Source organism: Alexandromys fortis, unplaced genomic scaffold (genome assembly GCF_014885135.2).
Source record: "Alexandromys fortis isolate MF-2015 unplaced genomic scaffold, M_Fortis_MF-2015_v1.1 scaffold_27, whole genome shotgun sequence".
NCBI classification, from domain to species: Eukaryota; Metazoa; Chordata; class Mammalia; order Rodentia; family Cricetidae; genus Alexandromys; species Alexandromys fortis.
The window spans coordinates 8,612,502-8,639,531 of NW_026067952.1; the positions used below are offsets into that span (position 1 = coordinate 8,612,502).

Here is a 27,030-nt window from a genome sequence, read left to right on the forward strand (position 1 = left end):
GGGGACGCAGCCCCGCCGCTCCTATTTCAACACAACTTGATACAAGGTCGGCGGGGAACTTCAATAAAATCTGGCTGTAAGCCATTTTCTTAATTTCCGATTGATGGGGAGGGCCCAGTCTGTTGTGGGTGGAGCCATCCCTGAGCTGGTGGTCCTGGGTTTTGTGAAAAAGCAGGCTGAGCAAACCTCAAGGAGCAAGCCAGTAAGCAGCACCCCTCCATGGCCTCTGCATCAGCTCCTGCTTCCAGGTTCCTGCCCTGTTTGAGTTCCTGTCCTGACTTCCTTCATTGATGAATAGTGGTGTGGAAGTTCTCCCCAAGTTGCGTTGGTCATGGTGTCTCATGGAAGTCACAGAAACCCTAAGACATGATAGCTTTAGGAGCCTGTGGTTCTGGGAGCTGGATGGGTTGGGAAAGGCCTCCTTAGGACAGCAAGATACTTTCTGGCTAGCCTCAAAACTGGGACACATATGAGAATATCCTCGTAAGAAATGAATGCATTCCCTTAGTAGCAGGAATAATTGTTTTCACCTTGCGGACACTGGTGTTTCTAAACCAGGTTCCTGTGTCTTCGCTTTGCATATTGTCCTACTACATGAGTCTTGCAGGTCCTCACGTGCACTGAAAGGGAGTGTTAGAGAGATGGGATCTCGGGATAAGAGGCAAAACTGGCAGTGCCAGGCAAACTAGGGCACCTATATAGGTTTGTAGCCCAGTGAAACCAGGTTTACCTAAATGCACTCAGTAAAAAGTGCATTCATACAGAAACCTTCCAAATACATTCACCTCAACATTTCAAAAAAATTACCGTTTTGGAGTTCAGAAGTAACTTTTTCCTTTGATTTTTGAGACAGGGTCTCATGTATCCCAGGTTACTCACAATGTAGCCAAGCATGATGCCGAGTTCACTATTCTCCCTTCTTCTACCTCCCAAATGCAGGGATGATGGGTGTGCACCACCACACTGGATTTACAATGCTGAGAATGAAACCCAGGCAATCGCTCTGCCAACAGAACGTCTCCAGCACTCCACATATGAGAATATCCTTGTAAGAAATGAATGCATTCCCTTAGTAGCAGGAATAATTGTTTTCACCTTGCGGACACTGGTGTTTCTAAACCAGGTTCCTGTGTCTCCGCTTTGCATATTGTCCTACTACATGAGTCTTGCAGGTCCTCACGTGCACTCTTAGTTTCATGCATGGTTCTATTTTGTATCTGTAACCTTGACTCTTTCATGAAACGTTTGATTTACACAAGCCTGAAGCTTAGGTTGTAATTTTTAGAATTACACTTATTTATTTATTTACTGGGGGCAAGCACATTTGTGCCAAGGTTCCAGTTGATGTTAGAGGACAAACTGTAGGAGTTGGAGGGTCCCTGCAACCAAACTCAGGTAGTCAGACAGGGAAGCAAGCACCTTTACCCGCTGAGCCACCTTGCCCACCTGGCTTCCGCTTTTCTTGTTAGCCACTTTAAGTTCCTCCAGTAAAAAGTAACTCTGTAGTCGCACTGCCCATGAAGGCATGGTAGCCACCTCTTCAAAGGATTTCATGTTTTATGAGAGGCTGCCAATCCTGCAGAGTGGGTCTAAAACCTATATGGAGCTCTAACTCGAACAAACCATTAGTGAGAAAAGAAATGATGCTGTATTTAAGCATTGAACATTTGATGACAGAAAAAACTTAATCAGTGTTGCTTATGTATAATACTTTGTATTATGGTTATGTCTTTAATGATATTTTAGATTTATTTTGTTATGTATATGTATGTTTAGCATGTGGGTGCCTGTGAAGACCAAGAGACATTGGATTCCCCGGAACTGGAGTTAAGGATAGTTGTGATTCCCAATATGGATGCTAAGAATCAAATCTGGGTCCTCTAAAAGCAACAAGTACTCCAACCTTTGAGCCATTCCATTTTTTTTTGTTTTTAGTTATCTTTTAGAGCTAAATACTGGCAGAAAATGTAGCTCAGTTAGGCCATTTGCCTGGCACGTATGACCTCTGGTTTGACCCTAGCGCTGAGAGAAATAACCCATCACAGCTTAGTCTGTAGGGGCTGAGTATGACATCAGGTGGGTGGAGTGAGAATTTTCACCCTGCTATCTATCCTCTTCTTAGGACTGAAGCCAATGAGGGGAGTGCATGCTGATTATTGAACCCAGGGCCTTGCACATGCTCTATCACTGAACTACACACCCAGGGCCTTGCACATGCTCTATCACTGAACTACACACCCAGGGCCTTGCACATGCTCTATCGCTGAACTACACACCCAGGGCCTTGCACATGCTCTATCGCTGAACTACACACCCAGGGCCTTGCACATGCTCTATCGCTGAACTACACACCCAGGGCCTTGCACATGCTCTATCGCTGAACTACACACCCATCCCCGAGCAGGCCGGTAGACTGATTGATGCAGGTGGCTCAGATCTCACTTGGCCTGGTGGTATTTTCCAGACTGAAGACTGGACCATTGTCTTAGGATTCCATCTACCTCTTTTTTTTTGGGTAGGGGGTGGGGAGAGTCTAGAAACTGCACTGTGCAGTCCTAGTTTTCCTGGAACTCACTCTGTAGACCCAACTGGCCTCAAACACAGAGATCTGCATGCCTCTACCTCCTAAGCACTGGAATTAAAGTCATGCACTACCACCGCCAAGCTCTTATCTTCCATCTATCTCTTGCTCATATTTCTAATTGTTGGCAGCACTCTCAGAGAATGATGCCGAGTGTGGTCAAGAGTGTGTGATGGCCAAGTTCTCACCCCTCAGCGAGATGCCCCGCCACTTACTGCTCCTGGGTAGTCTGAATAAACTTTTCAATTTATTGGTTTAGAATTTCTCAGAAATGGGGGAGGTGCATTTATGCACAGGTGTACATCTGTGTGTGGAAGTCAGAGAGCAATCTTAACTGCTATTCTTTAGAAGCTATCCACTTTTTTTTTTTCCTTTGAGACAGAATTACTGGAGTTCATCAAGTAGGCTAGGCTGCCTGGTCATTAAGCCTCAGGACCCACCTGTCTCTGCCTCCCCAACCCTGGGATTTCATGAGCCCCTCGTGACATTTTTGTGAGTTCTTGGGATTGAAATCAGCTCCTAGTGGTTGCAAAGCAAGCACTTTATCAACTAAGCAATAACTTGTGTTTATATATTGTATGTGCATGTTCATGTGTGTATATACATTCATGCGGGCAGGCAGAGGTCAATTCCTCATTTTCTATTTTAAAATTTTTATATTTTTGGTTTGTGTATGCACACATGACACAGATATGTGTGGAAATTAGTCACACTGCAGGAGTCAATTGTCTCCTCCCACCATATGGGTTCCAGGGGTCAAACTCCGGTCATCAGGTTTGGCAGCAAGTGCTTTGACCTGCTGAGCCTTCTTGACAGTTCCACCCACCATATTTTAGAGACTGGAGCAGTCACTGAATCTGATTAGAGTTAGACCAGCTGGCTAGCAAACCGCAGAGATCCTCCTTCTCCACCTCCCCAGCACTGGAATTACAGGTGCATGCTGCCATGCCCAGCCTTTTGACACAAGTCTTCATGCTTATACGGTACTTTACCAATTAAGCCATCTCCAAGCCTATAATGTCTTAGGTGAAGGTCTATTAAGAATCTTGTAGAACATGGGTTTAAAATTTCAATGGAATTTAAATCCATGATCACAATCAGGGCTTTGTGCCTACATTTCTTCACGTGGCTGTTTCTGCATTAACTCCCACTACACAAGCAACAGGCTCTAAGGCCTTTATACTTCAAAGGAAACAGTCACACAGTAGAGGATCTGGACACCTGTCTTTAAGTTCTTACATCATCTTAGAGCAGCTATATGATCTTGAGTAGGCTATTTAATTTCAGCCTGCTTCCACATCTGAAGATGGGATGCCAGCTGTCTAATCTCGGCCACTAGATATCATGAGGATTTAAGGCAGCACATAAAGAAGCAATGTAAGTCTGCAAAATGTATACTCAAGGAGGATCAGCCCAGCGGGTTCACAGCCAGGCATGCACCAGTGTCCTAACATGCTTGACAGCCACAGACTACAACACTAATGCAGCTGATAACCTTGTCATGAGTCCTGGAACACTCATGAAAACCTGCAGTGACCTTCCTGATCTGCATGCATCAGCATTCTTCTTGAAGACCACACCCTACTTATTGTAGACTTCTGGGCTGGCAAGCCAGGAGGAAGCCACGGTTTAACTCTTTCCTTTTGTCTGTTTTTATGAAAGAGACTGACAAAACCAGGATTCCACAATCATACCAATCCTGATTAGCAGGATGTAGGGAACCAGTAACAATAGACTGACACTGGACCAGGAATCTGGGATAATTGTCAGTGTCCTTTCTTGCCCCTACTCTGGGATATGGGATTGCTAAATCATTGACAATACACCCATCTGATGAAATTGGACCCATTGGGGCCACTAGAGTGAACGTGAACCCAGGAATGCACACCCAGGACTCCTTTGGCAGATAGCCACGGTCCTCTCTGAAGCAGCTCAGGGTTTTTCCTTTGAAAACACAAAAGCAGAGACACACACACAAAGGCCTGCTATGCTGGCAAGACTCCTCAGGTGCAGAGTAATGTTAGTAATGTCGGTGTTCACCATATCAAGGATGGTTTGACCCCAATACCAACTCAAAGTCTTAAATTTTTCATGTTTTGTTTTCCAGACAGTGTCTCCCTGAACAGATCAGGCTGGCTTCAAACTCAAACCCTTCTGTCTTGGCTTAAGTGCTTGGATCAGAGGCATATGCCATTACACTAAGCTTTCCTCTCTCTCTCTCTCTCTTTTTCTTTTCTCAAGATAGGGTTTCTCTGTATATCCCTGTTTATCCCTGGCTGGCCTGGAACACAGAGATCCACATGCCTCTGCCTCCCAAGAGTTGGGATTAAAGGTGTGCACTATCACCCTGTCTTTTAATTCTTAATGAATATATTGTCCCCTTTACAATCTGTATCATTTACTTCTTTACCCAAGACTGTTCAAAAACATAAATAAGTAAATAAATAAAAGAGGGGTTGGAGAAATGGCAAAAGCACTGGCTGCTTTTCCAAAGGACCCAGGTTCAATTCCCAGCACCCACATGGCAGCTCACAACTGTCTGTAACTCCAGTTCCAGGGGATCTGGCATTCTCACACAGATATATGCAGGCAAAACCCCTATATACATAATAAATAAATCTTTAAAAATCAAACAAACAACAACAACAAAACAGAAACAAATCACACAAATACTTATATGGTACATTTATTTATGACATACCCTTAAAGATAAAGAAAAGGTTGCCAGAAAGAAAAATCAAACACAGGCCAACAAAAAGTTGTCTAAACTTATTTAATGCTAAGAACACAGTTATTCAAGAAAACGTCAGTTAAGAAACAATATTGTTTAACTTTTAAATATGATTCTGATCCTAAAAAGTGGTGATTCAAAACACTAAAGGCATGTGAGTACAACACACACATACACATACACACACACACACACACACACACACACACGATCAACCTTAAAACACATATATAGTGTTGAGATATAATATTATAATAGTGCAAAAAGAAAAAAAAAGTATGCATAGTGTTTAAACCAACAGGTGGCTTCTACAGAACACAAATAAAAATATCAATGTCTAGACTTAAACCCAGAGGTGTAAGAGGATGGCTGGGGAATGTGGAACTTGATGGAGCAGGTAGTCCTGCTGGCCTGGAGAGGGCTGGCTGAACATAGCAGTCACTGATAGGGGGGATAAAGTGCTATGTCCCTGACAGAAACCACGTTCATAGACGCTCTAGTAAAGCTTCCCGGACCGTAGCTGAGGTAGTGTTCTGAGAAGAGGGTTCTCCTGGACAGCACAGTCAGCATCTGGTTGAGTCGGGACCTGATGCCAGTGAAGTGAACCTGCCGCTCTTTACTCAAATTTCTGAATGAGTCCCTCAGGCACAGATCCAGGTGGGGGTTGCCCAGACCCAAGTACTTGGGGTATCCAGGAGTGTGGAGGTCAGGGGCTGTTAGGGAGATATGAGAGCTGACAGAGCTGGCCAATGAGCCCTGGGAAGACATAGAAGAGGATGACCTCAGACTAGAAGATCTCGACACAGACATCCTGGATTCAGGTGACCCTTCTTTAGAATGGGCACCCTGAGGAAAGAAGCTCTCATCAGCTTCAGTCTGCGTGGTAGTAGACTTGGACCACACTGTGGTCTGGGAGCTTGCTGCCCTCGTGACTACTGTGGTTTGGATCCCAACACACGCCACGCTGGAACTGGTTTGTGTTCCCACCTCACTCAGGCTTACTGCAGCTGTCTCTTCTGGCTCTGTTTGGGTAGCAGCATCAACCACCTTGCTATCCTCGAGTTGGTCCTTGTGGCTATAGAAATAGTCTTCATCGCTGATGGTAGAAGCCTCAGAGTCATGGCGTTTGGATTTGGCTCTATCTTCTGGTGGTACTTCTGGGCCCAGGCTGGTCTTCTTGGGAGTACTGGAGAGTCTGGCCAGCCGCATGCGCAGCAGATTGCCCAGTGTGGGCTCCATCGACTGTGGCTTTCGGTCAGCCAGATGGTCAAACCTGCCACTGATCTGGAAGTTGGACAGGAGTTTGGAGCTGATGGGCTTTGACTGGGCGTACAGGATCCGGAACTCCAGATCAAAATGTTCAACCACTTGGCCGGACAGAATTACCAAGTTACTGCTATTTAATTTGCCATCGGTCCATGTAAAACTGAAGGATTAAAAACACAAACAGTAAAGATAAGGGATCTCGGTTTACTTATTCTCAGTAGCTGTCATGTAAGAGTGGCGGCTGTGCTGAACAAATATGCGTGTCGAAAACAAAGGAGGCTAATAGCTTAACACACACACACACACACACACACACACACACACACACACACACTCCTCAGGCTGTTTTATCCTAGGAGAAAGGTATACAATATTTAGGCCAGCAGCCTTTTTTTAAGGGCAGAGAATCAGCAGGAGATGCAAAAATGGGAAGCTAGTGGCACTTTTTCCAGTTTCTCAGGTGGAGATGGCTACTCCACCAACACGCCAATGCTCAGCACATTTTATAGCTGATTAGCTTGGTGCTCTTCCCTGTCCAGCACCTCTTCCTCCTCTTCTGAAAACAGAACCTATACTTGTCTCTACCCACAAAACCTTTCATGCACACACTCTAGTCTCAGTGTGGTCCAGAACGGCCAATGTCTGATCCCTGGAATTCATCCAAAGTGCATCTGTGACTCCTCAAGGGCCAAACGGGTTTTCAGAGATGTGTGTCCCTGCTTCAGGAGTCTTTCCCTTTGGGAAACAACTGCTGCAGTTTGGGTCAGTAAGCAAGGGTCTCTGCCTTCAAAGGAAGAGGGTATCAAAGAATAAAGAGCAAGGCAGAAGTCAGGGACAGTGTTCTAATAAACATCCCCCAAGGCCGAGGGGAGCTACAGTCAGCTGCACCTTCTCACCCTAGCATTGTCTGCAGGCTGCTGTCTCACTTTGCACTCTGAGTTAGCCTCCTTACATTGAGCCAAAAGCAAGCAGCACTAAATGGGAGATCCTGAAACTCAGTTTCAACTATTTCTTGCAACTAAGAACCATGACTAATATACACGTTGCCTGATAACTGCTTCGGAGACCAGGAGTCTTTGGAATACCCATGATGGGGTAAGAGAATCAAAGAAGCTACCTAACCTTAGGGCTATAGCGTGTCCCAACACACGGGAGTATCACTGTCATGGGTGGTAGGTAGGACAGTGCATGTGTAGAGGGAAGTTTTTATGTTTATAGGTTTTCAAACAGCCAAAAACCATTCAGTCAAGTTTCATTGGTATGAATTAAATCCACTTTGGGGAATGTGTAAGTCCCCTTGGTATTTACAAGTGTCTCACAGAAGGAAGTCTCAAGAGCATGTTGTGCGCGGTTCTGAACAATGGAGCTACTGTGTGAAAAGGAAGGGCACCCAGAGCTACTACCTCACCTGCCACAAAACCATGGCTGGCACAAATCCACCAAGGATGCACACTCTACAAAACTGGGTTTTGTTTTGTTTTTCCAAACTCTGTACCGGCACGTACCATTGGACAATGCAACAGAGAGATAGCCAAGCACTCAGCATGCCACGGTGTGAGTAAGAATGGTAAACTTCCAGAGATTAGCATTGCCAGCTGTTACCTCAACCCTTCATTCATCTTCCTGCTCTCCACCCAAAGATGCTACTGGCAAAGTGGGATTTTCCAAGGTGGGCCTGGAATATGCCCAGTGCTTTCTAGACTAAAGTACTCATTACAAGGCTTATAGCAACCTTACAGTTAAGTATAAATTAGTAGCTTCAGTCTGAAATGTCCTTACCTTCAAGTAAGTACAGTAGGTGGGGTCCAAGTCCCCGGGAAACCAGGATTTGAGGCCAATTAGCATCCAGTTTTTCCCCAAAGGCCTAGGCCAAGACTTGAATGCTGGAGTCTAACTGTGGAGTCTCAAGTTTTGTTTAACTTTTACCTTAGTTTTGTGGACCACAGGGAAAAGAAAGAGACTCTTATCCCATCTACATCCAACAAAAGATGACTATGATGAACCAACTCACACACACCCGCATACACACACACACACACACACACACACACAGAGTGGGGGGGGGTGCTATCAGAAGGGCTCTTGTTGACAGGAGCAAGCATTTACTCCTCTACAGGGTCTGGACTAACTGGTGAGGCACTGTTCAAAACATACCTGTAAGAGCCTGTGGCCACCCGGACGCCGTCAATCAGTGTGAACTTTTCATGAACCTTCCCAACAACCTTTGTTCCTGACCTTGCATAGTAGATATTTCCTGTAATAGTCCGCACTGTCATCAGCTGTGGGGCAGGGAGTAGGAGGAAAAAAATAAAATCAGAGACCAACACAGTGAAACTGTCCAGCGGGCTGAGCTTCCTGCTTCCCAACTCAGTGACACTGTCCAGCGGGCTGAGCTTCCTGCTCCCCAACTCAGTGACACTGTCCAGCGGGCAGAGCTTCCTGCTCCCCAACTCATCTGTTTGCAGGAGCTTAGCATAGGGTCACCACTGAGCGACAGCACACATGATACACTAGTCAGGCACTGCTCAAGTAATGTTACTTCTGCATCTAGCCCATCTTTTCCTATGTAGAGAAGAGGTCTTTTATCATCCAGGCTGGCCTTGGACATGCAATCCCAAGTGCTGGGATTAAAGGCCTGCACCACCACACTTGGCTGATATTTAGAGATCCTTAGCTCATGTGTGCATGTACTATAAAGAACATTTGCTTTTTGGAAGAAACCAATAGAATCCAAGTAATGATTATGAAACAAAAGCAGGGGAGATAAAATAATCAAAGAACATATGTTAGTAATGAATAACATTTGGTAAGGATTGAAAACTAAGCTGGCACTTCTCCTATTTCTTTGTCTCACTGCATCAATAAGGAATAATAGCCTACTTCACTTACTTCCACATTGGAAGGGGCTTCAAGCTGTAATCAGGTCAAATCTCTAATACACCATGTGGGGATTAATCAGCCAGTTCACATCTCTTACACGTACACAGTAACCAAAAAGGTACACTATGAACTCATGGATGCACAATTATTCCCATAGAGATGACACATACAATGCATACATAACGGCATGCAAAATATGAAGACAATCTTGAGCAGAATAGAAGTTGTATATCACTATAAATCTTAAAGTGCTTGTCATGTAACCTTGACAGGCTAAGTTCAATCCCTGGAACCCACATAAAGATAGAAGGAGAGACCTGACACACAAAGTTGTCCTCTGACATCATGTGCATTGCACACACATCACACACGATGATAATAATAAATTTTACATTTTAAGTAAATGTTTAGAATCATTTGAATCTTTTTTATTCTATAGAAACAGAGACCCACTCCCATGCACCTCACTAAACAGCAGAGGTGCGAGGTGTACTTCTTGCCCTCAAAAACTAGTGAAAAAAGTAACTGATGACTGAAATCCTAAGCAAGACACCACATGAAGCAGAGGAGGGAGACCCATGTCTGCCGAGTCTCAGCATGAGCAGCCACAGCAACTCCGTTCCTAACAGTTAGAGTAGACTATGACACAACCACACCTGGACACTCAACAATAAAACAAACACATTAAAAAGAGCAAGCTTTTGAAACATGTAACTTACATGGTGCTCAAAAACACTGAGCCACGCAAGGGCTAAAAGCCAATCTCAGAAAGACACACACTGCAGGATGTGACAGAATAACAGACAGGAGTGACATGACCTCTGAGGTGAAGTATGAGGGTGATCTCTGTGGGGGCAGAGCAATTTTCCTTCCTTCTTGACAAGATCTGTCTATGAAGCCCTGGCTGGCCTCAGACTCTCGGATCCACTGTCTCTGTGATTAAAGGTGCGCTCCAGCAGTTCTACCTTCATGCGCATGGGCAACAAAGGGCACAGGTACACCAACACGACTTCCAGGCTCCAGCTCCGGACTGTCATACAGTGCAACAAACAAATGACTGGGAAGCCAGGTAAGACATACATGGTCCTCCCTGTGCTGTCTGCGGCTCTGCGATTCTGCCATTATTGCCAAATAAGACATTAAAATTAAAACCTAATGCCTGGACATACAATCATGTCTTTTGTATTTTTATCAAAATTCATAGGAACTGAACCACAGGGAGTAATAGGATAAATACAAATTTACAGAACAATGGCTAGTGTTCTCCACGAGTGTCCGATGTCAAACCACAAAGGTGGAGGTTAAGAGCCAGGGAGACGTCACTAGTGGGTGCACTAGTGGGTGCTGGACTGGATCCTGGGCTACAGAAGGGGCAGTAGTGAAACAAAGCTGAGATTCAGAAGGTGCAGAGATAAGATGGTGCTAAATCTAACTGACTTTTAGGGGGGCTGGGGGCTTAAGAGAGGGTTTCTTTGTGTAGTCCTGGCTGTCTTGGAACTCACTCGGTAGGCCAGGCTGGCCCTGAACTTAGAGATCCGCCTGCCTCTGCCTCCCACATGCTGGAATTAAAGGCGTGCGCCACCACCACTGCCCACTGAGGACAATGAGATAATAACAATAATTGAAAAATTTGGATGCAGAACATTCAGAAATTCCTTATATTACTGCTGCAGTTTCTTAAATCTTTAAAAAGATGATTTTTAAAAGATTTTAAATTATGAGTATCTATGTGTGAGTATGTCCACATGAGTGTGTCAGATACCCTAGAGTTAGAATTACATGTGCTTATGAGGCATGCATGTTGGGACCCAAACTCAGGTATCCATCTCTATAACCATTCATAAATCTTAATTTCAAGGTAAAATTTTTCTTTAAAAACTGGAATATTTCACAGATGAGCACATGATATTGGCTGGATGGAGTAGGTAAGTCAACACACAGTGAGCATAAACACAGCCTACCTGTAGGGCTAGAGATGGCTGTATCCTATCCTTTAACATAACTGAATGTCGTGGAAGCCTGTAATTATGGACACAGCACTTCTGCACACCTGTCCATGAATATGCAGCCAGATTCTTGTAGACAGAGTGACTCAAAATACTGAACCAATCAGAGCCCAGGGTAGGAGGAGCCTCTGAGACAGGCATAGACCCACAACACAGAAAAGCCTAGGAGAGAAGCTGGTGCCTACCTAGGAAGGAGATAACCTACTATAAAGACAAACTGTCTTTAAACTTCCTGCAGAGGCTCTGGACCACCATGAAGGCAGCCGCCAACAAAGTCAGCAATCACTCCTGGGTTTCTGCCTTGTTGATGAAGCAGAGCAAATGGCTTTGTCACAGCTGGGACAGTTCTGTCATTGTTCTGCAGCTGAGACTCGGCCTAATTACCCAGGAGCACCTTGAAATTATACCCTGGCCCCTTCCACAAGAGCAGCTGTGGCCTAAATACCTGGATAGACGGCAGTGCTCTTTACCGGGCCCGACCGGCATCTTATTGGCCCCCTGGACTTATATTCCAGCTGACTGCTGAGTCACACGGCTGCCCCATTTGAGTCTCAGAGCCCAAACCTACCTGTATCATGAACTGCCCTGTGGTACAAATGACAAGCTCGTAATGACCTTATTCAGCAAACCTTGGTTTGCTTATTAGGAAAAGCAGTCAGCAGGCGCTCTGGAGGAATGCTAAAGAGATGAAACTTTGTAAAAACCTGTCTGTCTGTTTACAAGGCACTAAGTCAGGGCTTCTCACAGAGGCCTAGAGGGGCAAAGGCTGACTTCTCTGCTGAATGCTGCATTCCTTGTGCCAGGAAGTTGCCTGGCAGCATGATGATGAGTAATGTGCTGACCTTCCCAAGTTGCTCCATTCTTTAGAACATGAATTCTATAACAAATGCCTCTCTTACCGCATTCCCAAAGAGACTAGGCCAGGGTCGAGGCCTTATATCGAGATACTGAATTATTCTCATGCCCAGAGAAAAGGACATAAAACCTAGTTCTGCCGTGAGCAGCAGTGGGTGACAGCGACTGCACAAATGGGGTGAGAGGAAGGCAGACTGAGTCAAAGCCTGGGCCATGTTGTAGCTGTGGACTCCTGGTCTCTTGATCTCACCATTTCCTGATCCACAATCAGGACCACAACCTGACAGGGCCACCATGAGTGTGAGCGCTGTCACATCTGTCAGAGCAGTGAGCAGTGCCAGGCACAGAAGGAGAGCTCTAAGACAGTCTCTGTGGCTAAAAGTGGAGCCACCTGGAGCCATGGTGGCAGGTGGCAGCAGTCTCCAAGCACTGGCTTGGCTACAGCTGGTCTGTGCTCACTGCTGGGAAACCTGAGAGCAATTTTGCCTTTTTTTTTTTTTTTACAATGGCTTAATGGAGATGTAATTCATGCATCACAAAATTCACCTGCTTAGTGTGCAAATCTACACTTTTATGGATACACAAAACCATTTCCACAGTTGTAGAACTTTCTCATTACCTGTACCCCTTTAGCTACAAACCTACCCAGCCCTCTATCACATGCCCCCAAACTTGATGTTAATCTACCTTTCTCTCTCTACAGATGACCCTGTTCTGGCCCTCGTATACATGGGATCATACTGTTTATGATCATTTCAGTATGACTTCCTACACTTACTATTTTGTTTTCAGGTTCACCCATGCAGTAGCATGTGTCAGCACTTCAATACTTTTGAAGGGTGAATACTGTTCTATTGTTTTGAAGAGCTAGCGTGTTGTTTAGCCACTTATTAGCTAATGAAACTCCCAGCATCTATGAACAGACATGTCGCTCTGTGTGTTTCTCTCCTCTTGGGTAGTTACTGAGGAATGGAACTGCAAGGTCACGGCTGGCTGGTGTTCATTTTCTGAGACTTCAGTTTCCTCAGGTGTCAGTGAGCCCACCACCACCACCACCACACTGTAGACCACGGGCACTCTGTCACATTGCTGACAGAGGAAAAAACGGGAAATGGTGTCTCACAAACCTTTTCCTGCTCAGGATGAACTTTCAGATCCATGCACATGTCCAAAAAATGGGAGAGCAGAGCCTGGTCCAGAAGGATGTACACAGCCACACCCCGTTTCCTACAAATCTCCTGTAGGTCTCTGAAGATGTCGATGTCTGAGAAAACATCCATTACCACAGCAATCACCTATGAGATGAGGCAGGAAGAGACGTAAGGAACTCAAACACCATCCTCACACACACTCTATTCTTCAGCAGTGTGGGCCTCCCCTCAGCATCAGCTCTTTTCCACCCCAAAGACATCCAGGCACCCATATCTCACAAATCTTTGCTTGGCCCAGCCAGCTGACACTCCCTAGTGTCCCCCAGTCAACCTAGTCTACACTGGCAAACTTCTCACTTAAGTTCTGTGCCATCACTAAACCCCACCTTCCAGGATCAATTTGGACTGGCAAGTTGTCTAGGTTCTTAGACCAGTACACTGGGATCTGAATCACACTGCTTTCCCGGTCAGGCTTCAGATTCTATAGCTATACAGTTGATAAATAAAATCTTGGGGCTGGCAAGATGATTCAGCTAGCAAAGGCACACGTTACCAAACCAGATGACCTGTATTCAATACCCAGAACTCACTTGGTACGAGGAGAAAACCAGCTCCTGCAAGCTGTCGTCTGATCTCCACAAGTATGCCATACCACATGTGTACCCACACACAAATAAATAAATGCAAAGAAGAAAAAGTCACCTCGGATTCTCTAGAAAGCCCTTTTTGACTATTAATATTCAAGTCCACTTTTTTTTTCTATGGTCTGATTTTGGATCATGGTCTGAGTACTTTTACCTTGTTTTAGAAAGACTCCATTTCATTACCAATTCATTTCTTGAAATGATCAAACAAAGCTTACAGCACCTCCACCCCATCTTCTGTTTCCAACACCGCACACTCCCCACCAATCAGGACAAGAATGGAAATATTTCCTGAAGATTCTGACCTTTGGCTCAGCTCTGTTCTTTATTTTCCCCCCGATATGTGTGCCCTTGTTAAGAACTGATTTTTTTACAGCCAGCTCAGACCACAGCTAAGAGCCAATGCTCACCCATGTGTCCACTGTTTTGGATGTCTGCTTCCCAGGCTACAAAACAGGCCTGCTCTAAAACCTAAAAAACTGCACGAGGGCAGGGTCCAAGAGACCCCTGGTGTCTGCTCAACTGCCCATGTTACCAGTGTGGGCTGCAGCTACCTTGACAGCCATCACAAGGGAGATTTTGGTGGTCCCTGGCTTCCCTCCCTCATTTACAGAGGCTGCTATTTCAAGGGCCTGCAGAAACTCCTGGCAGGGAGGCAAGGTTGTAAAAACATCTAGGCTTAGAACAAGTCCCTACAAAGCAAGTCAGGAAGCCAGCATCTGGGAGCTATTTTGCAATCGGGAGTGGTCAGGCTTCTTCATCTCCCAGCTTCAACAGTAAAAATCCCTTGTCTCTGAATCACATTAACCCTTTGGCTGAGCACTATGATTACTTTTAAATCTCACCTCCCCTTCCTTCTTCTGCCGCAGAGGCCCTCAAATGGAATGCATTCATCTCCATGGTGGAGATCTAGCCACAGTGGGTAACTGGCAGGCTTTACCCCTTAAGTATTTGTAGGGTTAAAAAGAAACACAGAAGCCAGGAATGGGGGCACAAGCATATAATCCAAGCTCAGGAGGCTGAGGTCAGCCTAGACAAAGTGAAAGCCTATCTTAGGAAAAAACTAAGAGAGAGAGAGAAATGCAGAGACAAATGGGCACTGTTGCTACCTTTCTAACATGCCAGGGTTCCAGTTGCTCAGATGAATGACCCTGAAATGCCAGTTCCCAGAAGCAAGTGCCACCTGGGATGACCAAGTGTCTCTCTGGCTGCCTTCATCTCACTCCCTGCCTGACCTTCATAAAACCTCAACAGTGAGGGGAACAAAACAAGAAGCATTTTAGAACTGGTAGCATCTTCAGAAGCTTATTGGCTCTGATGGTTTTTATATGTTGTTGTGAGAATTGTGCCCAACCTGTTCATTTGGGGCCTGTAGCAGGGTTTAAGGTAAAAGCCAGGACACAGAGCTCAGCATGGCCACTTGGTGCTTAATCTCTCTCAGCCGCAGTGTCCTTGCCCTCTGGAAGGTTTGGATAACAAGAGCAAGACTGACAGGACTTCTGGGATGGTTAAATGAGTGGAAGTGTGGAATGGGCTTAGCTCAGTGAGGCAGCTGGTGTCCGAGTCCACTGCAGGCTGACCCTACCTGGGCACAGAGATGGCTACACAGGGCTGACAGAATATGGGGTGAGGAAAGCAAAATGATGTGTCCGTAATCTGTAGGGAGCAGTAAGTCAGTTCCTATGTGAGGGCAGGCACCTATAGACACACAGAGAGGAGGGAGGCTTCCTGGAAGAGGTAATATCTGAGCTGAACCACAGACAAGAACAAGAAACGGAGCCAGGCCTGGCTGCACAGATCTGTAATCTCAACTCCTTGGAAAGTTGAGGCAGGAAGATCCCATGTTCAAGGCCTGCCTGGGACAAGAGGCCATTGGAGAAGTGAAGGGCTGTCGGACAGGAAAACACGTGATGACAGAAGAGGATGGGAAGGACAGGGTGCATACCAGTGCAGCTGGAATGTACAGTATGCAGGAAAGGGAGCCATGGAACGTGACTGACAAAGAGGGATAGTAGAAGGCTATGGAATCCATGTCAGTCCTTCTTAGCCCACACTGCCTTCATAGGCAGAACAGAGAGAAAGATGAATCCAGAAGAGACAGGTACAGGGAGAGATGCTGCCGCAGAACCTACTTCCTCCATCCAACTCAGGACCAGGAACCTCTATGCCTGCAATCTAGTGGGGGATGGGCATCTTTGAGTCTAACAAATTTCTGCAGCTCTTTTGCAGGACTAGGGACTGAGAAAGGAAAGTCCCAGCCAGAAGCTCTGAGGCTACAGGGGAGCAGAAGGAGCCATGCGAAAGCTCAGCAATGGGCACAGGGTCACAGAAATACATACAAACTGGTGAGAGATCCTTGAGCCTGACTCAAAGGTAGCAGTAAAATTTTCATAGAGTGCACTTGACTCCAAGGTGCAAGAATTGGAATAGAGATCCTGGAGAAAGGCAAGAGAAAACTAGGCAGACCTGTTGGCCTCTCTGAAGGTCAGTGGAGCATCTGTGAGCTATATACAGCTAGGTGATGGGTTGGTCCCCAGGGTGAGAACCTAGTCAAATGGGAAAGGAGAACCCAGATGATGCAGAGTGATGGGCAATGAACATACCCTAGGGGCTACTGAAACAGGGACTAGAAACCCAGCCAAGCTGGCAGGGTTGGAGAGGGCCACCAGAGGCAGAATGGGAGCAGGGCCCAGAGCACAAAGCCTGCCAAACAGTTCTGATTGCCCAATTAATAAAACAGGTGTACAAGCAACACTTTTGTTAGCTAATGAGTCGTAATTTGCAATTTGGTTCATCTTTGGTTTTAAAGCCTTAACCTTTCCCACAGGCTAAATATGAAGGCCTGTCTGACTCAGGGTATCTGAGGGCGACAGATGCTTTTCTTTCCCAGCATCCAGCACATCCTCCTTTCTTACTAAAGTAGGAAGCCTTGAAGACTTGCCTTAGCAGGAGCCCAGCACTCCTGTGACAGCCTTCAACAGGAAGGCTCTCCCTCCTTCAAAGCCTGCCCTCCCCAGACCCTTCTGCTTACCCGCTCCAGCCCTGCCTTCAGACACCCAAGTCCTACACAGCTGGAACAGGCCTGCAGCTTCTCACCTCTTAGAAGAGACAGTCCTTTACAGACTGCACCAGTCTAGTCCTGTTTTCCAGGTGGACACATCCACTTGGAAGAGTGGACATTTCCACAGCAAAAGTCAAACTAATTAACATGTATTGTTTCCCCAGGATTTATCGGCTGGTGTCAGATTGCCAGGCGGTGGGTTCAAATCTGCGGGTAATGGCAGTCATGCACAGCCTCCTTGGCCTAAGTGCTCATGCTGCAGACTGTTGAGCACAGGCAGAACACCTGGACTAGGAAGGCAGTACAGACGTCTGCCATTGAATCTATCTCCCTTTAGGGGGTGTCTAGCCCACCCCCACAAAGTGCCCACAGCCACCCTAAGCACCACCTTCTCTAAGCCTGAGTTGCATGGACCCAGCCCCTTCTCTCAGAGTTAGAAGTGTGGTAATTTCCAAGAGTCTATTTTAGGGTCACACCTATACTCCAGATACCCATGGAGGAAACACCCAGCTGGCCAGAAGCTGGGGAAGAGGGATGCTGATTCCACATTACCTGTGCTTCCTCAAGTCACATCTGGAAAGGTCACCCATGTGTCCAGTCTCCCCATCTTCAGCTTGAGTAACCAACCACAAGCCTATCTATCAGTTCCTTAGAAGAACCCCCTGCTGATTTTCACCAACACCCACATGTCTGAAGAACAGAGATCACAGGTGTCTGCCTCAGAAAACGTGTAGAGCCCAGACACCACTCATTAGGCAGAACTGGAATCTCTGCCTCTGCCATTTAGCCCAAAACCTCAAGAAGATCTCTATAGAGATTCCAAAGCCCTATTAACCATCATCCCCGGCTTGGAAAGGCTAGATAATGGGTTCAAGGGTTCAGTGCAAGGGCTGAAATGTCAACCCAAGTCTGTGTGCCACCAAAGCCTACCATTAGAAGCACGCTGAGTTAAACACTGCTTCAGACAAGTCTAATGTGGGGATCTCATAATTATTAAGAACTTGAAGTAACTCTAGGGGGTTGGGGGGGACAGTAGAGGATCCCACATGGGCACAAGTCCACCACGAAGGACAACTTGAAACAACATGATGACTGTCAAGGAAGTTCACAACTCCCCAGCATGCCGAGAAAGCACCCTCTCTCTTCTGCAGTTCTGCTGATAAAGCCAGAGCTAGACTGAATAGGGGACCATGTGAAGCTCAGCTGTCATGTAAATGTGCTGCAAAACCAACCTGGAATTCCACTCTGCAGAATCAGGCATGCTGTACATGTTAGGTTGTACTGGCTTCTAGAATATGCAAATAACCTTTGCATAAAATCTCAAGCCCTTTGGTGGTGATTCAGCCAATGAGAGAACCCACACACAGAAAAACCTCAGTGGCAGCTACCCATAGTACTAATTCTGATTCTGCCATTATGCCTGGACAAGACATATCACCTGAGGTTCGGGGTCCTTGAAACAAAGCCTGCTCTACTGTCACACACCCTTGATCCAGGCTGCTCAGGGCTCTGACCAGGCACACACACAGCCTGAAGGGACCACTCATGGCCAGTCATTCCTGTTCTCATTCTCGCAGGAAGCACATGTCAATCACCCCTTTCCTGTGTGCCTCAATTTCCCTCCCTTCCCACCCAAGAGTCATAAAGGCAGATCAGGCATACAGAATGTTTGGAATTCAGCCAAAGCCTTGTATACATTCAGCAGTGTGTCAGCCTAGATAGCCTGGAAGCCTGGCCACCGAATTCCCTATGCTAACTAAGCACATCACCATCAATCACCTACAGAGTCTCTTGCTAAAGATATCAAACATACTGTTTCCCCTTTGGGTTTCATGTTTTGTTTTGAGATAGGTTTTGGTATTAGCTCAGGCTAGTCGCAAATTGAATTTGCTCCTGCTTTAGCTAATTACAGGCAGGAGTCACAACTTGCTACATGTTTTAATGGGACTGAAAATGCTCATTGAGATTAAAAATAAAAATTCTTTGAAGCACAGTGGTAGTACACACTTTAATCCCAGCAGAGGCAGAGGCAGGGAGATCTCTGAGTTCAAGGCCAGCCTGATCTCTACAGGAGTTCCAGGAAAACCAGGGCTACACAGAGAAACCCTGTCTCAGAAAGATACACACATGCATTCTTTGGAAAAAACTGCTTTGATATAATCTTCTGGGTTGAAAAAACAAGAGAATGCAATTTCCACGGCAAAAGTTAAACTTAGTATTTACTGTTTCCCCAGGATTTATAGGCTGGTGTCAGATTGCCAGTGTGGTGGGTTTGAGTCTACAGAGAGTGGTACTCATGGCACAGCGCCTCTCTTGGAGGTCAGCAGGGCAGGAACCAATTTTTCACTCAACTCCACTTGGCACTATTGTTCCAGCCTGAGAAACAGTGGGAAAACCATGCAGTTATCGTTCTTGTTCTTTTTTGGGGGTAGGGGTAAGGTGTGGGGTGAGGAGGGGTTATTTCTCAGTTCTAAGTTTTTTTGTTTTTTGTTTTTTTCATTTTCGAGACAGGGTTTCTCTGTAGCTTTTTTGGTTCATGTCCTGGAACTAGTTCTAAGTTTTTAACTGTATAAAGCATTTTCCTGTTCCAAAATGAAATCTATAAAACAAGGCATGTTCCCTCCCTGTTTTTCCTTTCCTTCTCTCTCCATTAAGGTAATAACTCCAATTATTAGTTTTTGGGTTATTCTTCCATTTTTTTCATATAAACAAGTATATGTAAGAATATAGAGCATTGTGTGTTCAATCCATCCACAGATAAAAGGCTGCACAACGACACATGCTGCTCTGGACAGTGCTGTCCATGAGAACCTGGGATGACAGAAGAATTAAGTTTTTAATTTAGCTTCAATTATACAAACTTAAATGACCACATGTAGTTAACGGCACACAAATAGGTCTACGCAGCTCTAAACACTTTGAATCAGAGTATAGAGCTTGCCCTCATTTGTCTTGAAAGCTACAGGGTCCTCCATGGTGTACACATACTAATTTCTTCCCCAATGTGATATGCTGGGCCTTTGGCATGACCAGAGCTACAACAATCAGTACACCTCTACTCCTGTTTTAGCCAGTGTTTCTAGGGAACAGACACAAAAGCGGAACAATTAGGTCAATGGAGAATACAACAGAAACTTCTCTAGAGGCTGATATCATTGACATCAGGACCTCCTTTGCTTGTTTTTTCAAGACAAGGTCCTACTGTATACTCAGGCTAACCTCCAATTCTGCTGTCTCAGCCCTCCAGAGCTAGGATAACAGGCATGTACCACTCCACCCCACACATCAAGGCTGTTTAAGGCCAGTATAGCCACTATATTGTTTGTATGATCTTTTGCTTTTTCTGAGAGAAATAAACCCATATATAAATGGCTCAGAGAATAATCCTGTAGCTTTCTTCCTGACGGATGGATGTTTAATAAAAAGAATAAAGTCAAGCATGGTGACATTCAGGAGGCAGAAGTAAGTGGATTTCTGTGAGTTCAAGACCAGTCTGGTCTACATGACAAGTTCCAGGCCAGTCATGACTACAAAGTGAGACATTGTCTCAAATACCCTTCCCAAAATTAATAAAAATAAACGAATGAAATGGCAGACAGAAAGAATAGTGTATATGGAATTATGGAACTATTGTTTAATGGTGGCACTCAATACGTTCACAATGTTGTTCAACCATTGCTGCTGTTTCTAAACTTTTTGCCAGCAAAGCAGAAATTCCAACTATTAAGCAGTAACTCCTTGCTGTCCCTTCTGCAGACAAGTTTTGAAGGTCATGGGGAAGAGAGGGATGCTACTATTGTCTAGTAAGTGGGGACAGGATGCTCAGTGTCTAACAGTGAACAGGACAGTGCCCCCAGGTCAAAAACCATCCACTCCAAACGCCAATAGTGGAGAGGCTGAGAAAACCTGTCAGGCTGATCCAAGCATCTGGAACAGGAACTGATTCCACAGCACAGGTTCTATCGTAACACAGGGGAGGGTTGAGCAAGCTCAGGAGAGTTCAATCCTTCGGAACATCCGCATACGTGCCAGGGGCCTCCAGCAGATTCCTCAGCTACTATTCCTCCTTGCTGGACTCTTCCACGATGCAGAGTGCCACCACTAACGCTCTGGTCATCAGAAGGATGCCCAAAGGTGTGGTCACCGCAAAAGTGGCCTCTTTGGAAGAAAAGCATAGAAGGAATGGCAGCTGGTAAGCACAACAAGTATGGCTGTGACATCTGGGAGGGTGAGTGTGGCCTACGAACTCCCATCTGTAGGCCGGGATCTCTGGATACCAGATATTACTGCATGGGAGGCTGAGGCAGGAGGATCTCAAATCCAAGGCCAGATTGGGACACACATCAAAACCATCTCAAAAGGAGGGAGTAGAGTAGGGGAGAAGGCGGGGAGGTGGGACGAAGAACAAACAGCACCCTGAGATAGCTGAACAAGCACATCAGAAACGCCCAACAGGGCACACTTCCAGACCATAGCTCTGTCAACCACTAGTTGGCAGAAAGAATTACCTAAATTACTTAGTTTACCTTCCCACCTCTCCATCCCCCTCCACCAAAAAGCATGAGACTAAATGAACAAAAGAGAAAAATTAATGAGCACCTACTATGTGTCAGATGCCCAGGGGAGTCTATGTGGTCAGACAGATAGTCCTGACATTTGGTGAGTGCCCCTGCCATCCTATGCTGTATGCCGATCATAGAACCTGGCATCTAGGCTCCTCCCAACCCACCACAGAGGATGCAGGCTGGCGCTCAGATCTCCTCACTGAGGGCAAATAATGCTGCAGGGAGCAAGCAACTAGATCCAACCCCAGTTCAGGGCAGCCTGGCCTCCACCTCTGGGCTCACTACATGGGACCCTCCACACAGAATTTACATTTCCTTCATTCACCCACAAGATTTCTATATTCAGATACTAGAAATACTTGATTGGGTGTATCCTGCCCAAGACAGGTAAAATGCATAGAAATTTATAAAATCTAAACACTAGGGACCTACATTGTCTTGAGGTCATGAACCACCTCCCCCATTTGGTCTCTGCTACTCTGATTCTTCCTCCCCTTAAAACAGGCCAACACAGTCTTCTTTTTTTTACAACTAAAACAAACATTTATTCATTCATTCATTCATTCATTCATTCATTTATTTATATGTGTCACTGCTCACAGTTGGAGGTCAGGCTGTCTGCCTGGAGGCCAGCATCTACACCTGCTGAAGCGACTCCTCAGTCCCAGTCACCCACCTTCTAAAACAGACAGCTCTTGCTAGAGTCATTAACTTTCCTGTTTGTAAGACATGCAAATGGGAACTAAAAGCACTAATATCCAGAAAACTATTTAAAAACTCCAGCCTACTGGGAAGCAGGGAGGGTGAGGAGGGTAGAGATTAAATGTGGGTCCTGTATGTGGCATGGCGGCACATCAAAGCCCTCAAGAAGCTGAGACAGGAGGACAGTTAGTTTAATGCTGGCCTCATCTTACATAGACCCCCATCTCCAAAAAGAAAAACGAAGCAAGCAAGCACTGTGTGGACCTAGGAGCCAGGCAGAGTTCAGGCCCTGAACCCAGCCCTGCCTCACAGTAGTCTCTGACAAGCTACCTGACCTAGATGCGCCTGCCCTGTCCCAAGTCAGCCTCCTCGGCCACTGGAAAGACTGCGAGGTAATCTGGTAAAGGACTCAATCAGAGCCGCCATCTAACGATGGCAAACAGATCAGACACCCAAAAACACCAGACATGCCCCATCAGTCCTCCCTGTCACGGGTAATGCACTTCAAAGGACAGGGCCAAAGTGACACAGCCACTCCCAGGTACCCATGCACGTCTTTACAGGTGGGAGCATTTATTAGACAGTCAGCAAATCAGCCCTCTAATCCCTCTGTGTACCCATCCACCTGGGGACAGGACACAGTAGTTAATAGGGTCGGAATCTGCCTTGGGCAGAGTCCTGGCTCCATCACTCCCTAGAGGTGACCTAGCCTCTCCATACTTCAGGTCATCTTCTGTAAAGTGGACAGAATAGTCACAACTACTTCAAGATTACTAGAAATACTATCTGGCAAAGAGGAAGCTTTTGATACGTAGCTTTGGTGGGCCTGGAGCTTACAATGTAGGATCAAACTGCCCTCAAACTCAGAGAGATCTGCCTGCCTCTGCCTGCTGAGATTAAAAGGGTGTGCCACAACGCCCAGCTGAGCAAACAATTTTTATTGACTGATTTTTTTCTTTTCTCTTTTTTTAAAAATTTTATTTGATTTTTTTTTTAATTTATTTGGTTTCTGTGAGATGGGGTTTCTCTGTGTGATAGCCCTGGCTGTCCTGGAACTCCCTTTGTAGAGCAGGATGACATCAAACTCAAGAGATCCACCTGCCTCTGCCTCCTGAGTGCTGAGATTAAGGGTGTACAACACCACCACCAGGCCAACTAAATTTTTTTTTAAAGAGATGGTTTCTGAACTTCAGATTCATGACGCCTAAAATTAAAACTAACTCATTTCCACAATGCTCAGTCTCCCCCTTATTTTCCTTCCTGTATTCCAGTGCAGTAGCATCACTGCCTGCTCAGACTAAGAGGTCTCGGCCCCAGCCAGCTTGGTGGCACACATCCTCAATCCCAGCACTCCAAGGCAGAGGCAGGCTGATCTCTGAGAACTGGGAGGCAGAGGTATCAACCTCCTTCATTTGTATTTTCTCCCCTTGGCCACTCTGTGTGTTTGAACCCAGGACCTCAAGCATGCTAAGACAAGCGCTCTATGGCTGGGCTACACCTCCAGTCTCCCTCGCTGTCCATATACCTTCCTCTCTCACTTTTCCATTCCAGCTCATCATATCTCAAACAAGTCTGCCTATGACTCTCTTCCTGCCCACCCTACCTTAATGAAGGCTCTTTTCTCTTACGAAGGTATCTCTGGCCTCCTTGCAACCTCAGCCCTCTGAAACCTACACTTCTACTAGCCAGACTTACTGCTAGGGACAGCAATACGATCAGCATTCTCCACTTTGGGTCTAGTCCCTATCCTCTCCATCAGGTAGTTCTACCCTTCCTTCTGGGTCCGACTAAGTCACCACCATTCCAGATTTTCTTCTAGCTCCTTACTCGTTGCCTGTAGCAATATCCCCATCCCCCCACAAACTAAGAACAAGTTATGGACCACACCTCTTCCCCTGTGGCCTCAGCCCTGGCAGTGTGACAATCTGGAGGTTCTGTGTAAACATGAAATTCGGCATATACACTGAAAATGCTCATTGGATTTAAAGTGACAGACCACCTTTCTCAGTAGCACCACCCAGCTTCCAAATACAGAATCTAGGAGAGGGTGTAAAAGGAACTAGGTAGAGGGGAAAGCAGGTCTTAACCAGGAATGTTTCCCAGATTGCCTGAAAGATACGGACTGTCAGCTGCAGCCATATCCCTTTTAAGGCAAGTTTTTCTTTTGACCTCTAACTCTGGTGTCCCTTCACCCAAGCTGAGCAAAGATTAGAGCAACCCACATCAATGCCCTTCCCGGAGACCAGGTCTGTCCTTTCCAAGGTGTCCCAGGAGCTCAAGTTCTCCTCCCAGAGGAGAATTTCGGGCATGCACACTTGGCCCACAAATACACCTCTTCCAAAAGTTTAAAAGTTTTGTACTGAACCCACAAGGAAAACATTCTCAGGCTCAAACAGATCCTCAGCCCACTCAAAGCTCCACAAGCTTGATACTAATCTAGCCACAGCCATACCACTCCCCAAACAGCAAAGCACTGGATCACCCACCTACCCTCTATCACTGCATCCCCACCAGTCAGGTGAAAAAAACAGGATCCGAACATTGGCTTCAGAGCTAGGAAGGCTGAGGCAGGAGGACTGCCTGGAACTGAGGCCAGCTTTGGGCTACTTAGTGAGCTCCAGGTAAGCCTGGGCTAAAGACCTTGTCTTGAAAAACGAGAACAAAACAAAACAACAAAAATCCAGAACACAGGTTTGCTCCTAGACTTGGCAATTCCAACCTGATCTTTACCTTGACATATAGTGGTACCAGGCCTACCAAGTCTGGATATGGTCTGGGGCTTTGCCTACTATGTTCCTGGCACAGCAAAAAAAAAAAAAAAAAAAAAAAAAGTCTGTGAATTGAGCAGTGTTCGCCAGCCTGCAAACTTATAGCCACACCCTCCCAAGTGCAGCCATCTTCCTCCCTGATCCCACTGCAGAGGCTTCAGTGGGGCAGGCCAGACTCTTTCCTCCCCACCTCCACCAGGCCCTCAGTAGTCGACATTAGCTAAGATTAAAAAAAAAAAAAAGACTGTAAAGAGAGGTTTAGCTTATGTAGAAGTATTTTCAATTTGGGTTAAGGCTACCGGGAACAGCCCCAGACATAGGGGGAAGGGATGTGGAGACTCACTCACAGAAGGGTCAGAAGTCAAAGGCCTGGGATAGAATTTATCCGTCATTAAGACGCGTGGGAGTTAAGTGGCACTAACAGATTCTCAATGGTCTCTGGGAACGATCTTCTGGGTAAAGCGACTCTTTAGTAATGCGTGTCTTAAGAAGCTCCTGAAAGTGGAATCCAGTTGTCAGCTAACGTCCCGGGAATTCTGCAATCCACTTTGGTCTAAACTAACAGTCGCAACTGGGCCCTGATCCAGGGGTACGGATATTAGGGCTCAGAACTATGAACGACTCCAGCTTCTGAAGGCCGAAGTTCCTCCCCTACTCCCCGCGAGGGTGGCTGGGGGTCCGGCGTTGAGCTGCAAAGCAGGCGAGTGGGGGACCTCGGGGAGGGTTGGAGGGGGCGCTCACCTCTCGGGCGGAGCGCAGCTGCTGGCGCAGCGCATCCTTGCAGCCGTACGGGCCGCCCGCGCCAGCGCCGCGGGGCTGGAAATGCGCCTCGACGCGCGTGGCACCGCGGTAAGCGCCCCGGTAGAAGGCGGGCCAGCCCAGCTCCAAGGCCGGCGGCTCCAGGTCCGACTGCTCGGGAAAGTAGGTGCCCGACGAGCAGTCGTGTGAGGAGCCGAACGAGTCCTCAGCCACCGCCGCGCCGTCCTCGCCCGGCCGCTCGGCGGCGCCCAGGACCACGCGCACCTCATCGGCGTTGAGGAAGCGGCCCAGCCGCTCGCGCCGTAGGAAGGCGGCCCAGGCTTCGGGGCCACCGGCCAGCAGCTGCTCGAGAGCCAGGCGCCGCGCCTCGCTAAACAGCTCGGCGGGGTTGGGCGGTCCGCACGGCGACAGGCAGGCCGCGGGAAGCTCGTCCAACAGCTCACAGTGAGCAGCCATGGCAGCGCTCAGCGAGGGTCCACTGAAGTGCGACGGTCGCCTGAGATTTTTATAGGCACCTTTGAATCAAACCAGCCCGCGCTATTGGCTCGGCGCCCCGCCCCGGATCTCCCATTGGCTGCCTGCCTTCTAGGCAACTTGAAGACCCCGCCCCCTTATTGCTATTGGCTTCTCTCTGAAGCCGGACCCGCCCATTGCCTGCTCTCACTGCTTGATGGCTGAGGGAAATTTAAATCGGAGCTTACCCCGCCCTTGCGGTCCTAGAACGGTCCCAGCAGGAGACGGGGCCCGGAGCTGTCCCAGCGCGCCCCCTGCCGGCTTCCCCATAGGAGGCCCGGGACCAGAAACTTGGACTTGCTCCTGGACATGCTTCGGTGTGGTCAACTATATTGCCATTCCACCCTGCATCTATTTATTCATTAAAAAAAAAAAACAAAAAACAAAAAACAAAAAAAAAAACAAAAACGGAGACTGAAGAGATGGTTCGACAGCTAAGAGCACTTCTGGAAGATTTGAGTTTGACTCTCATCTTACTTGGTGGCTCATAACTGCCTGTAATTGCTCCATCGGATCCGATGCCCTTTCTGGTATCCACGGATACTGTA

General features: G+C 46.7%; 1 protein-coding gene across 1 annotated transcript; it reads right to left on the minus strand.

Moving 5' to 3' along the window:
• Positions 1 to 5,274: 5,274 nt before the first annotated feature.
• On the minus strand, positions 5,275 to 26,435 carry Fam83d (family with sequence similarity 83 member D). Its single transcript, XM_050151346.1, has 4 exons — positions 25,952 to 26,435; positions 13,447 to 13,614; positions 8,733 to 8,857; positions 5,275 to 6,738 (listed from the first exon to the last, which is right to left on the minus strand). Exons 1-4 carry the CDS (start codon positions 26,423 to 26,425, stop codon positions 5,751 to 5,753), a joined length of 1,755 nt encoding a protein of 584 aa, XP_050007303.1. The 5' UTR covers positions 26,426 to 26,435; the 3' UTR covers positions 5,275 to 5,750.
• Positions 26,436 to 27,030: the final 595 nt, after the last annotated feature.

What these genes read in the sequence shown, in the direction of transcription:
- Fam83d (XM_050151346.1), bottom strand. Translation starts at nt 26,425, where the DNA reads ATGGCTGCTCACTGTGAGCTGTTGGACGAGCTTCCCGCGGCCTGCCTG. An exon ending in TTCATCCTGAGCAGGAAAAG is followed by an intron (nt 8,858 to 13,446) that starts GTTTGTGAGACA and finishes CCTGCCCCACAG; the next exon opens with CTGATGACAGTGCGGACTAT. An exon ending in GTGGCCACAGGCTCTTACAG is followed by an intron (nt 6,739 to 8,732) that starts GTATGTTTTGAA and finishes TTAATCCTTCAG; the next exon opens with TTTTACATGGACCGATGGCA.